This window comes from Anser brachyrhynchus, assembly GCF_964034855.1.
Source record: "Anser brachyrhynchus genome assembly, chromosome: 13".
NCBI lineage: Eukaryota > Metazoa > Chordata > Aves > Anseriformes > Anatidae > Anser > Anser brachyrhynchus.
This window is the reverse complement of record NC_137708.1, coordinates 9,576,400-9,591,216: the sequence shown is the minus strand read 5'-3', so window position 1 is coordinate 9,591,216 and position 14,817 is coordinate 9,576,400. Positions and strand designations below refer to the sequence as shown.

Genomic DNA, 14,817 nt, shown 5'->3' with positions numbered 1-14,817 from the left:
TCCAGGATCAGCTAACACAGAACCTGTGTTAGTTTTACCTGGCAAAATCACTTGTCATTTCTCCAATTTGCAGTTATTGAGCTGAAGATCACATGGACACCCATTTTATATATTTTTTTTTAATATACAAAAATTTTTATGAATTCTGATAATGAAATAAATTCAATAGTCATAATTATAATACTCTAGGAAGATGTTTATTAAGTTGCTGTTTATTAAGTTGCTGAAAAATACAAATATTAGAATAAGTTTGTCATATTTAAATACTAGCAAAAAAAGGCTACAGTTCTACACAATCTAGTTGTTCCATTTCCCCACTGTTATGAAATCTATGGTAAGATGATACAAAGTCAAATCTTTAACAATCACCTGTGAATTTCAGAAAAGTTTACATGTTCTAATTCTTCTTACCGTTAGCTGTAAGCTATTGCACTGAGTTATGCATCCCTCAGTTCTGAAGGCAATGTGTTATAACTGAAAACTAGCTGATTGTATTATAATCTACTCTTTGGCTATATAATTAGAACATTATTAAGTATGAGATTTCCATTACTAATGAGGCATAACTAATTAAAACGACAAACAATTACATACACATTTTGGAAATTGGTTTAATGGGCTAAAGTCATTGCAACATTAAACTTTATATTTCTGAAAAATAATCTTGGAAAGGCTTCTAACAGCCATTTGAATGATGTTTGTAGTCAGAGTAACTGATTAACGTGTTTGAATACAGTCTCAGAAACAGAAAACTCCTGTAAACCCAGGGATGAGGAGTCGATTTATTTATTTTAAGCCCTCAAGTAGCTTCCACAGCCCACGAGTATCAGAACAGCAGTGCTGGCCTGGAGCACTGTAATTATATTCATCATCAGTGTAGACCTATCTTAATCAGATAGAAAAGTTAAAAGGCTACAGTCATAACAATGAGCCTTAACCAATGCTCAAGAGCAGCTCTAGACATTGGAAAAAAAAGGTATATAAGCAGGAATGCCATGAGTACATTGCAGGTATCTGATAGACTATAGTAGGAAACATAGACTTCAACTGTGAAAAGAGAAGTTGTATTTTGCATTTTGCTTTAGGAAACAGAAGTGGAGTGAGCCCTGTGTGATGGGTGAAAAGTGCAGTCAGGAGAGCCTATAAGAAACCAAGAGCAACTACCTGGAGAATCACTGAAGGGAGAAAGCACCGCGTTCTGTGAAATGTACTCATTTACAAGTTCTCAAACACTGCTGGAATGGATGCAGTCTGCCAGCAGCAGACACCTTTACCAAGGCAGCTAATAACCAAATTATGAAGGAACGTACTCTTTTGTGGCACCCTGATCAAATCTAACAAATTCAAATTAAAAATAATTACACTGAAAGACTTCATGTATTCTCCATTTCTCTCGAAAAGTCTTGTGGAAATTGTCTTTACTTTTTATTTTTTTTGCTTACAACACTTCCCTTCTTCAACAGTGACTTTCCTCACGCATATGGTGAAGGACTGACACGGTTCCTTGTTTCAGCCTGAAACAGAGGCACATGCAGCCATTCCTTTTGTAGACTCACAAAGTCTTTTTGTAAGAGTAAAGCTTTCTTTAGAGCTGGAAACTGAACAGACTCGGAACAAACCCTCACAAACACTTCAGCGCTAACTGGAAAAAAAAGAAGGTCCAACTGTCTAAATGCATTTGTTGAGGGATGCTCACTTCTAGTAATGCTGTTCCTCAATTTCTGCTTTAAAAAGTCCCAAACTGTGCTTCATCAACAAATGAAGAACAAGTGGGTGGTGCAGGTAGAGAACAAAAAGTCTCACAGGGAAACACATCTCTCAAAGATCTTTTACTACCAAAATTCAGGTTGACATAGTGAAATTCTTCAAATATTTAAACAAAGAAATTAAAAGTAAAAATCAATTTTGTTAAATGGTATATTTCAACCTACATAAAGTAAGTATAGCTACTGGCAAAACCTGCCAGTTGTGTTTCCCTAGTGCTGGAATTAATGACTGCAAACCAAGCAAAAGGTGGTCTGTACCATTGCTACCTCTAGCCCAGGGTGTGGAAGGAAAGCGGATCCTACTTTAAAAAAACTATATTGTGCCAAACGGATGTGCTGTAAGAAGACATCAGGTGGCTTTCATGTTGTGTAAGACAGGAAAAGCTTGCAAATGAATAAATACGCTGCTACAAGTGAACGTGTCTTTGCCGTCGCTTATTCTCACCATTGATTTTTCTGTTGGTCAACCAGAAAAATCTAACATACTTCACGTGTAGAAGTATCATATATCTCCATGGCATAAGAGTCAACATTTCTTTAGAGAGGTAAGTGACTTGCCTAATTGCATACCAAAATGGCAATATATACATTTGAAAGAACATACAAATTCTCATTATTTACCACGAATACGTACAAATTGAAGTATATGTAAAAACTGAAGTGAAATCAAATTGAATAAATTGACTACATGAGTTATGAAACAGTTTGTATTTTATACACATAGTATGTACACTGGTTTTGGAAATGTGGGTTTTATCCATGCAAATTTAATACAAAAAACTATTTACAAAAAATAACAGTAGGAACATTTTTTCAAAAACAACAAAAAAAACATATACATGTTGGAAGCTCCAGCAATAATGGAAGTCCTGAAAAAAAGACTTAATACAGTATTGTACAGGTAGACAAACTTCAGAAGTGTGGAAAATGCACTTTACAAGAACATGAAATGCAAAATGAATTGCGCTATCAAATAGATGTTACAAGTATATACACAATTTAAGCATCTATTTTTAAATGATCACTCTCCAACTGTGCCTCAGAACTACTTCTGTCATGTTTTGCACACATTTATATATTGATCATTTGGCTATGTTGTATTTTCTGAGTTTTATAACCACAAATTATAAAATAAAATAACTGAATACCAAGTGATAACTATAAAGCAATCACATTTTCCTTGTTCTACGCATTACACAATAGTAAAAGAGTATTCACATTTCCAACATAATCCACCAACCAACCCTTTTGCAATGCCTCCATAAGCCCCTCAAAAGCATCAAAAATTTACCTGCTGGTACAACAGACATTAATTGTTGCAACTAGGAATTCTCAGAGTTGCAGGAATGCTTACCATATCACATCAACTCGGTAAACTCAAATGTGTTACCATTTTCATTTAAAAAGCATAATCTTGCACATGCTCTAGAAAGGCTTTTAATACTGAACAGTGGGAGTTCTCATGCCATGAATGGCACAACCAAATCCTAAATGAATACAGCAATTCTGGAAAGATTTCATCGGTTCGCTTGTATTTAAAAACAAAAGAAGAAGTATCATTGCGGTTATTTCCAAATAGCAGCTATTTCACAATCTGCCCTCAGAAAGTTAGAACTGGGAAATAAGCATCATGTTTGCCTTATTTCACACAATTTTGAAAGGAGTGAGGAAATCCTTGTTAATGCCTCAAATTCATTTTAAATTACTAACTTCGTGTTTTAGCTCACTTACAAAACTATTGAGGGAAATTCTGATCTCACTGAATTCAACTGAAAGTCTCCCAAAACAATTTAATACGCTGTCACAGTTCAAGCCATTTTTTTCCTTTAACGTTTGGTAAGGGACTAAGCAAGTTGTGTAAAGACCTACTGAAGCTGGTTTGTTTGTTTCAAGATCAGGATTCTAAAATGTGTATGCATGAGGAAAAAAATGTAAAAGTCCCTCTTAAAAATTGTAGTTGGCTATAAAATGCCTGATGTCATTTTTACAATAACTTCTATTCCTTCCAGAGAAATTCATAATGTAGCTTATAGCAATCCCCTTTGCTTCCCATATTGGAGAAGTCAAAAACAGCAATGGAACAAATACAGCATAAAACTACAGTTTTAATATACATAATGTCAGGACTGTAGTATGTGAAATACGTGAAGACAATTTATAAAGCAAAGCAGCAGTTTATTGTGTAAAAAACACAGGAGCCAGAATTGCTCCTGTAGTGGCAAGATTAAACTGGAATTCAGCCCATCACATTCTATTTTAACAAACAAGATCAGCAGAAGGTGCTTTCTTGATAGGAAGAGAATTTTTTGCTTTCATATTAGGTAACCAAAAAGATCTGACAAAATTTCTGATTAAAAAGTTGGCCTTTCCCTCATGTCTAAATTACATATATCCCAGAGCGTGTTCTGCGTATTGAAGAGGAAACAGTATCACTTTTATTCATTCAAGAGGACAAGTGACCCTAACCTGCTAGAGTCATGGTGCAATTTTCAGCAAGTGAAGTTGTCTGGTTTCTAGAATAAGCTTTCTCTGTCTCGCATGTCTTTACTGGTAGAAGGTAAATACTAGCAAACATCTATTACTCTTAGATATTATCGCTTTCCTTAGATTTTTTTGTTCAGATTGCAACCATCTATTTAAAAGAATGCCAGCCAGTGGAGAAGGAGGCAGCAGCACAAAGCAAGGAGATGATGCCTTCAGAAGGCGCATCACCCAGACAAGCCTTGACACACATGCCCACTGTAGCTCCTCGCCTGATTAGAAGGCCAGAGGGAAGGCATGCGGCACCAGCGAGGTGCCCTACCCTGTGCCTGGGAGTGGACAGTGCCCTCTGCACAATTAACACAATGAATCCTGCAGAACTGGCATAGTTGTCCAAAATCAAACAATCTCTGGGAAAACGAAGATGCCAATCTTCTCGTTACTGTAACCTCTACAGAAAGGTCCAAGTTAAAAGATGAACCAGGAGCTGGTCAGCCTCCAGTGTCCCTCAACATGAAGTAGTTTCAGAAACATTTCTTCCTCTGCTAATTCTTTCCAAAAAAACCTTTTTCTTCTGAAGCAATTTAACATACACTCATGTTGCAACTCAGAGGAACCTCTCCTTGGACAACTGTATTATTTCCAATTCCTGGCCATAGTGGCATTTTCTCTTTAAAAATAATTTAAAAGGGTTATCCATAAGCTGGAAATATTTCATCAGCTGTATGTTGTAATGGTCACTGTTTAATATGATGTACCTCTCAAAATAAACACAGGCATTAGCCTGACTTTGTGAGGAAAAAAAAGAGAAATTTTGTTTACCGGTACAAAATAATTTCCTATCCACAGAAAGTGCAAAAACTCCTTCAAAAACTCATGCTTACGTTGCATTCAGTTGAAATCCACTATCCTGACACTAAATATATATATATATATATACATATATATATATATATCTCGACTTAACATTGAGTAAGGTTTTGCTTACTATTTGACTAAGATTTTGGTACATTATTAAAGTACCTGACCTCTGCATTGGTATACAGCCCTATCCAGAGACAAACAGGGAGACCGCAGCTGCATTACATACAAGAGTTACCTTTTGTACTAAAATTTTTAAAATTAGCAGAAGGACATAATGCCAAACTTGTCCTTCTCCTCAATACTGAGGATACATGGAAATTTGCTTTTAGTGAAAATAGGTATCTTCTCTATTTTTTTTTTAATTTGGCCAGATTATGTCAATCTGAGAAGAGTGTTGCTAAATTATCAAATATTTGAAATAAAGGTTTTAGCACTGCGAAGTAACTGATGGTACCTGTAATTTTTTGAGGTGACATACATTCCACAGTATGAAAGCAGTGCTTAGGAGTTATTTTTCCTACCATCTTAGTACTGTATGGCACATCAGATTATTTGTATTAAATATATAAATCAATGTGTAACATTAGCAGCTTCCCGTTGCTAACCACAGATCACTATTTTTAGTCAAGAAATTGACACTAAAGCTTTGCTCACTTCAAACAAGTTTAAGTCATGTTTCACCACTGCCTCTACCTCAGGTGTTCCATAATCTAACAGTAAAATCTCTTACTGAAGTCAAGAGCAAAATTCGCACTGACTCCATTATAGCTAGGATTTTACCTAGAAATTCCTATGATTCATGTCAGTTATTTATTGTTTCAAATCTATTCCTCTATTTCATGATAATGTTAATTTTTGGTTATGCTATTGAAGGCCTTCAGATACATGTGTGTAGACAGGTTTCTGGGTCTCCAGCAATACTCCAACTAGCACACTGGACTGGCAGTGTTATAGCATAGATGGGAAGCATTTCTGAGATACTGTGTCTGAAGTCACCACTCTTTAATTATTTCAGTGCCACTGCTCTAAGATCTCACAATATCTGAGACATTATTGCTTAAAAAAAGATCATTCATGTGCGAGATGCTGCATCCAGTAAAATAGAAAATAGAAAAAATACACAAGGGCAGAAACCCTGTTAGCAATTTACAGTTCGTATCACATTATTGCAGTAACTTTGTATAGCATCCACAATAACAAAAGCACCCTAGTTAACTCAAATATATTAGGAAAACTTAATACAGTTTCCTAAAGCTTTTCATGTTATCTTTTCTTCACATCAAAAGGAAGAAAAACTGAGGGACTATGATAAGAATTAGGCTTCTGTTTTTAACAATCCATCAGCTGCATCAAACATTAAGTAATGACATTGCATCCTAAACAAAATAAGAAAAGAATATCTCAACTGTGCTAATTGTTGGAGCAGGGACTCTGGATTCACTAAAGACAGTTAAAAAGTCACTTTAAAAAAGTAAAGAGGGAGGAGGAGGTCACATGCAGTAATGAATAACGTGAAGTCACTAGATCAGTAAACAAAACCAAAAATAGGATGCTAGGAATCAAAAAGTGAGGAGATAGTAGGCAACTTCTTGTACAGGGAGGACAGGAACAATTCCCATATGCTTCTTCAAAATTAAAATTTTACCTTCAAATTATTTTTTTAGCATCTCTTTTGCAGTTGCTTCTAAAAATCATGAAAGTAACAGCTAATTGTATCATTACTTCAGAGGATTATTTGTAGAAGCACCTAAAGAAAGATGAGAGAAGATTCATCTAGGCATAGCAGACCTTTTCTCAGACTGTTCCTAAGGATATTGGAAGGCCTTAACTTTTGCAATGCTAAGAAGGAAATCCTCTAAGTACCACGAATATCCTTTCCCATAAGCATTAAGAAGGCCATAATTTCCAAAGAACAGCAAAGCCAGACTGGTCCTAGCAAACCCGTGGGGAAGAATTCTAAAGTAGTTAAAAAAATACATGTTATTTCCGTAGTTTTCAATTTCAGAGGTACAATTCAAAATGAGTACATTAGTTCCATATCCAGTTCTCATGTTACTTAGGAAGTAATATGCTAAGATAACTGATCTGGCATGATACATCAAGGGAATTCTTAAATGTTTACACTGTGATATGATAACTTCATAAATTTATTGCTATTTGGATAAGAGTGTTACTTTAAGATAACATTTAAATGGCAATTAAATAGTAGTGTAGATTGGTTTAAGTTAGATAATTTAAAGTGGCAATTTACAGGTATCAATTCTATGGCTAGCATACTGAAGCAGAACTTCATTACTGTCATTGCCATCAAATACCACATAGCAAGGAATTGAAAGACAATGAAATACTCCTTTTGAATGAGTTCTTCAAATGTAGCACACAGTAACAAGAAGTCTGCTTAATATATTATTTTTTCATTTTAGTCTTAGCATGACTTCAGATACTGCCTTTTGTAAAAAATAATTTAAATTGTTAAAGTAAGTATTATGTGAATGATTTAAAACCCAATTAGAGATACAGTAAATACCATGTTTCAAAGGTCAAAGCAATATAGATTACATACATATTTTATTTAAAGAAACTAAGATTTAGATCTAGGACTTTGCAAATTAAGTTTTACACCTTTTAAACACAGTTTTAAGGCTTCTCAATGAGCTGTGAAGCCTTAAATGGCTTCTTGACGAATTGGAAAGAACAGAATCAAATCCTGTTACACAATAGGCAAACATATACTTTCATCGAAATTAACTTAGCCTAAAAGAGAAAATCTGTGACAGTCAAAACTTTTTTTTTTTATTTGAGCTACCCATTCGTGAAGAAAAAACTAATTCAAACAGTTTTACTACTGTTTTACTACAGTGTTACTACTGAAATTATTTGCAACTTGTTTGGAAAGGAACTCAACTGTGAGTTGGTTCAGAATGTTCTCAAAAACCAAGAATCTGCGTAGAAGTAAGCAAATGCATAAACTCAAAAGTTTCAAAAAGAACACCACAGTGGGAATTTCTTTTAAATTTGGCCAGAAAAGTCTAATGTTTCAACAAAGTGACATTTGTACAAACTAATTTGTGTGCTATGCCACACACTTCTGTAAATTACACAATAAATCCTGTAAACACTATGAAGATAAACACAGATTTCTCGACTAAATTATGGATATACCTCTTGTAAAAATGTAAAGTAAAATCAGGAGCATTATTACATAAAATCCTGAAAGTCACAGCATAAACCTGAGATTTGGGCAGTTTTATCAAAATGTCCTAAATTATTCTGTATGCATTACTAGTCCTCATCTTACTCACCATGTATATTTGTTTGCCTCAAACAAAGAAAAGTAGACAGTTTTGTTTATCCAACAATACATTAAACCAAAAAATGATTAAGTATTATCAAATTAAATATCATAAATAAAGTGTATTTACAGTATTTTCTAATTATTAGACAACAGAATTATCAATTGTGCAACAAACGTAAAACACCCAACATCAAAAATGTGAAGTATTACTTAAATCTTCACGTATTGATTTTACAAAAAACTATTAAAATATTTAAAAATTCCCATTTTATCTATTTTAAAACAAAGAAGTTTCAAAAATGTTTAAGACTATTAAGAGTTATCAATTACACAGGCACTTCACATGTAAACAATCTACAGTACAACTGAAAAAAATATTTGGCACCAACCTAGAAGACTGGAAAAAACTCAATGTGTCCTTTTTCCCATTCTATACTGTTTTGTGTAATCACCATACACTCAGACTAAATACTGGCAATGTTGGAAGTGCGTAAATTACAATCAGGAGTGCAAAAAAAAATAAAGAACACACATAAAGCTTTCTGAGAGAATGAAAGTGGATTACAATTATCAGTCACTGTATTTTTACCATCATACCATCGCTACATTTTTGTTTTACCTTTGAATCAAATGATTGACTTTAATCATTCAAGCAAGGGGGAATCAGGTTTTGTACTTCTAAACTAATTCAAACATTTTCCATGTAGAAAAAGAAATCCAGCATTTAACTGTAACACTCTGAGATGATAAATGGCAGGTTTTAACTTAAATGAACTGGAAAGAGAACCTGATGCTACCAAAATCTCTTTGTGCATCCAGAAGACAAAAAATCATTATGGTCTTTTAACGTCAGCTGACTCCAAGGTTTTCATGTCCAACTTCAAAGTAAGGCGCTCTACAGCATCTGGACAGATATTAGTTTTTGATGGCTTGGATGTTCCCGTGTAGGAAGCTGAACTGCTCCAGAGCAATCCAACAAATCAAACGGTAAGTTGTCTAGTTTCCAAGAAGTCATGTTACATGGAGGAAAGCTGAGATACTTTCAGTGTAGGCAGTTCAAGCAGAGCTTGAACAGTGAGGCCAACTTTTACAAGGCCTCTTTCCTCCAGAATGTGATGGGGCAAGCAAAGTCTCTCCTGTAAAATAAAGTAGTACATGCGTTAAGCTTGATTCACTTTTTCCAAGCTAGGTAACAAAAGCATTCTCTCTGAAGTCACACGTTACACATTTGCATAGAAAATGTCTTCGGCTTTAAATTTTGCACATTGTTCTCTACAGTAACAGAACACTCAGAAATTATATCCATGATCTGACTGTTTAATTGTGAAAAAAAATACTTAATTATGAATGCAGAAATTAGCAAAAAAAGAACATTTACTTAAAATATTAAGCTAAGATACATAAGTACTGTGCTAACTCCCTAAAACCAAAGACATTCTTTACAAAAGTAAAGCAAGAAAATCAGGTTGATGGGCACTGCTGGTCTGCTTCTTCCTTTCGCTGTTTTGGAAGCATATTACTAATTTTCCCCTTGGGACCTCTTAGAAGCGCTGACAGACTTTGGCCCTCAGTAATGAATCATTCTCCAAGGAAGTCATCTTTCAGTTTCAAAAGACTTTTGCAGCAGAAGTTAAATACTCTTCCCCTCTGTTAGATGGTGCTATACGGAACTCAGGAGGTGAATCTCTGCATCCCTGACTTCTGAAAGTCCTGTGGCTCCATGCAAGATGGAAGCTGTGGCAGAGCAGCAACCCAGGGTTTTAAATCCATTAATCTGTTTTCTTGTTCCACTGAAATGCGGTGAGTTTTGTGTGTCTCATAATATACAGGAAATGTTTTGGTCTTTCATTTTTTTCTCTTGCACAGAGAAGTATGGCAAGGGGAAAAGTATGGAAGTTGGGCAAAAGGAGCATGAATAGTGAGCTACAACTGCAGTTAGGTTATATATTTCTTTAACTGCAGGGTTTTCACTAGGCATACACTGAAATTCCTGCCAAAATGAATTGCTAAACAAAAGACTTAAATATTACAACATCATCCTCTCACATCAGTTCTTTTGTTTAGACGATATTTTATTTTAAAGGGAAGTCAGTATTTGTGCTATTGGGAAATAACTGGAAACCCATAGTTTCCTCAAAGTTCACACCACAGGCCAGAAGGCCAGGGAGACAAATTTTTTTATACCTTTAAGTTCCCTGGTCAGTGTAATAATCACTACTGCTCCCTTTCTGCCCCCATGAAAAAAAAATCAACTGCAGTATTTGCTGACACACTTTCTGTGATTATATTAGTCAATAAAACAATTAGCATACCTGTGGAACACCCAATTTTTTACAAGCATCAAGAAAGTTTTCAACATTTCTTCGGCACTTTGCCATACTGAGTTTAGGCTGTAAAGACAGGATATTAGATTTTCATCACATATTTGTGAAGGACTGTATATTTCTGCAAATTCAGTAACAGTTGCTTAAGCAGAAACTAGAACAAGTTCAATGAAGATTCAAGTATAAAAAAACAGCTAAACTAAACTAAGCCTTGTTCAATGCTTCTTGAAGAAAAATTGAAGTGAGGAATGTAGCCAGTTAGTATAGCAAATATGATACATGATTTTTTAGTATTGAACTTCAAAAGCTTATTTTCACATAAGATGCAACAAAAGTAAGATAAGCGACTTACCACTGCTGGCGATGGTACATGAATGCTGGCAACAGAGCGTGGTCTTATGTGATTGGCTAAATGGCAAAGAACTACTCCATCCATCAATGCTGCTCCAATATCATCTGGCAAAATTACTTTTAACCTTGATTCAAGATTCTGTTAAAAAGCCCATAAATAAGTTACTTTCAACATTACCTAATTATTACTTTAAATCGACTGTATTTTAAAGCATGCAGTTTTAAAAAGGCATTTTAATATTAACATGAAGTAAATGGAACCAATCCACACTTCACTGAGTACAACAATACTTTTCTCTGCATCATTGAGCTTATAATTCCCTTTGCTTTTTTTTTTTTTTAAATGACACAACCATATACGTTGACAGACATTCAGCCAGCAACTACCATGATAGAGCTCTCAAAGCCCTATGATGAACCCACTACTCCTAGGAAAGCACAGAATTTAAGAGCAAAATGTTAGGCTAAATCCCTCATCAGCTGTTAGTGGGAGGAATTTGTGGGTTGAAATCACATGCAAGTTTACTAGGAGGAGGGATCACAACCACTGATGAAGTCACAATCCCAAAGTAAAGCCATTCATGCAAGTAGCAGTTAAATAGCTGAGGAAAGGGTGGCCAAGAAGTACCCACACTTGTGTTGCAAGAGAAAGGAAGTAGGAAATGTTTTATCCCATTCCAACAAGCTTTAATTGCTCAGGAAGTGGACCAGACAGGGCAGAAACAGCCTCCAAAGACACACTTAAAGTTAGTACTGCCCTTGAAAGCAGAGCTGCTACAACAGTATTTATCATTCATGGTAGATTTAGTCAACTACAGTTGTTAAATATCTTAAGAACAGAACTATATAGGGCAGAAAAAAATTACCAGAATTCCGACACTTAGATTCTATTCAGTATTATGCAATTTGTAGCAACTTTCTACACTCAAAAAGCATTTGAGTATTCAGAAGACTATGACCAGCTTTCTTCAAATCTCAGGTCAAATAGCACACACAAGCAGACCTATGGTCTCCCTAAGAACACCAAAAACCTAAAAAAAAAACCCTTTCATTTTTCATTTCATTTTCCTAAACTAAAAACATTTAGTTCCTGGTTCCTGTTTTGGTTGGACCAAAAAATAGTAACAATGGAGCCTGTTAGATAAAATTGCTTGGAAAGGAATGTCACTACAGAGACACCTTTGTATATCTGTAATGACTTGCAGGCTTTTATTACAAAGGTTTGAGTTGTGGTACAAACTAAACATACTGCACCCACATCATAAACAATGGTACATACATTGCGAAGTTGTCTTATTTGCTCCCTTTCTTCCCTTAAATGCTCCATTTTCCTCCTCATTGTAAATCCAGGATCCATTGCTCCATAGTCTTGGCGAGATGCACGGCTGAAAGCTATTGAACATTAGCAAAGTTAGTTTTCAGAATTCAGATTTATTTTTTTAAGTAATGATGGGGAGGAATATCTCCAGGGATAACAGTGGGTAAAAAAACCTATGGCACTTTACAGAATAAATATATTTCAGTATTGCGATGTAAAAGACGCTGTCTATGAAACTTGCTTTTCAAACAAAATACACAAACTATCCTATTTAAGTGGAACTGGGTTACTAGAAAACAGACGTAGAATAGACTTTAGAGACAGAATAGGCTTTAATATTCAAATATCTAAGGTATATGATTCCATTTGTACTTCTGCAAGCGTATCTTGCAAGCTAGCTTTGAAAGTGTTTTCATTATGTTTTAATCAAGCATAAAGACTAAGGAAAGTACAGAAAGGAACAGGACTCCCTGATCTAACTTAAAATGGAATACTTTTTAAATATATGTACATATGTCCGTGTGATACACAGAGACACAGTAATTGCTTATTAAAGCACTAACTGAAAAACATGGAATGTCTTACCCAACAGTTCAGAGCTCTGTTTAAAAAAGCATGTCTTAAATACTCTAGCTACCATTCACTTTACTATTCATCATGCTTGTAAACCCTTCGAATAACAATTGTATTTTATAAAATCCTTGCGAACAAATTCCTGCATAGCAATACCACTGTATCCTCAAGTATTTTACCCTATGCTTTTGAGCAAAAAAAAAGCAGTACTTCCATCTTTAGAACATACTTTACTGTTTCTAACAGTTTGGATTTTAGCAAGACATCTAGAAAACAAACCAAAAAAAATCACAGAAATTTTAAAGATATTCTTGTGGAACCACTGCTCTGACCTTACACACAAGACTATGTAGTTTGCACACAGAAAAATACAATTGCATCTCACCTACAACGTCTTTGGAAGCATCTTAAAAACACAAGGGTCTTGTGTTCTGAGAAAAATAATGCCATTCAGCACTCTCTTAGAACTGAGGAAAAGGGGTCCTGCAGTTTTAGTGCTGAGAGCTGGCAATGGCTCCTACTGCACAAAGAAGAAATGGGCTGAAAAGTTCAACAAGTCTGCTTGGTCCTCTCAATTCTGCATCTTCCTGCAGCCTAGGATGCATCCAACTCAGAAACCTCTAGACGTGCACTGCTAGATATGTCCTGGTATATCCAACTAACCTAACTATCTTTGGAACAGAATTTTCATGCAACTGCTTACAAGTCACAAGTGACTTGAAGGCCCAGAAGGTGCCACCTGTATCACCTAGATAATCCTGTCTGATACAACTGTCTTCTGGGGGTATGGCAGTCTTATAGAATCATTAAGGCTGGAAAATACCTCCAAGACAAAGCACTAATATATATGACTCCTTTCAAAGCTCTGATCCATGCATCCTTTTATAGGATGAATTACAAAAACCTACTTCTCTTGAAGCCCTCTTGCCTCAGCCATGTTTCAAAAATAACTGAATACTCTTTCCCTGTTGACAGTGACAAAACATGCAGAAAATAAGTTAGTGACATTTAAGAAAAAAATCACTGTGCAGCTTTGGGAACTTTCAATTATTAGACATAAGCTTTGGCAAACCATGTCTTTTCCAGTACTATGCTTACGTTAAGTTCACTGAGTGAAATGCTGTACTGTGGTCTCCCCGCACATTCATTTCAATTCATGCATCTGTTGTCCTTATCATCTATTCCAGCCTGGGGAATAAACATCTGTTGCCTCATGCTATCTTAGAGAAGAGCAGCTTACCTGACCTTGGTCTGAGACCAAATGGTCCATGAGTGTTACTATCTGTCCTTTCATAATCCTGTTAAAAGAGAGAAAGTCAATTTTCTCCCATTTATTACAATAATTAACATTTGTTTTCATCAAAATAGCATTTAAATTATTCTTGCCTAAAATAAAGCTCTTCTGCTGAACTGTAAAACACTGCTTTGAAGGGGATACTATGAAGTAAATGGAATCCAAGTAAACTCATTAACTGCAGATAAAATTATCTTACCAAGGAAGACAACGCACCACCAGATTAACTAAAATCTATTCTAAGATTAACTAACATCTATTCTAAAACATTTCAAACAAAACATTCTGTGAACTGAATTCTAAGCCAGATGTAAGTGAATACAACTATTTTCCCCAATGCCTTGCACTGAATTTCTTAAGAAATGTTTACTTTCAAATATGAAAATCATGTTTTTCTCACGTCACCATCTACAAAGGGGAGATGCACTCAGTAATCTTTTATGTACATGAGCTATCCTTAGTCCAACTCCTTTCACTGTTTCTATGAGATGTTCCACTCATTCCACTCTCTTAGGTTCCCTTTTGACATCATGCAGAAATATTAATCTTTA

General features: G+C 35.2%; 1 protein-coding gene across 4 annotated transcripts in view; it reads right to left on the bottom strand.

Moving 5' to 3' along the window:
- Positions 1-2,462: 2,462 nt before the first annotated feature.
- LRCH2 (leucine rich repeats and calponin homology domain containing 2) overlaps positions 2,463-14,817 on the bottom strand; it is a 44,992-nt gene continuing 32,637 nt past the window's right edge. For 2 of the 4 annotated variants that reach the window (XM_080553743.1, XM_080553740.1), the window contains exons 18-22: positions 14,213-14,270; positions 12,361-12,473; positions 11,083-11,220; positions 10,719-10,796; positions 2,463-9,542 (exon numbers count right to left, since the gene is read on the bottom strand). In XM_080553743.1, the coding sequence (XP_080409869.1) occupies positions 9,423-9,542; positions 10,719-10,796; positions 11,083-11,220; positions 12,361-12,473; positions 14,213-14,270 (507 nt within the window). In that variant the 3' untranslated portion in view covers positions 2,463-9,422. The remainder of the gene's footprint in view (positions 9,543-10,718; positions 10,797-11,082; positions 11,221-12,360; positions 12,474-14,212; positions 14,271-14,817) is intronic. The other 2 variants (XM_080553741.1, XM_080553742.1) reach the window with 1 other exon arrangement.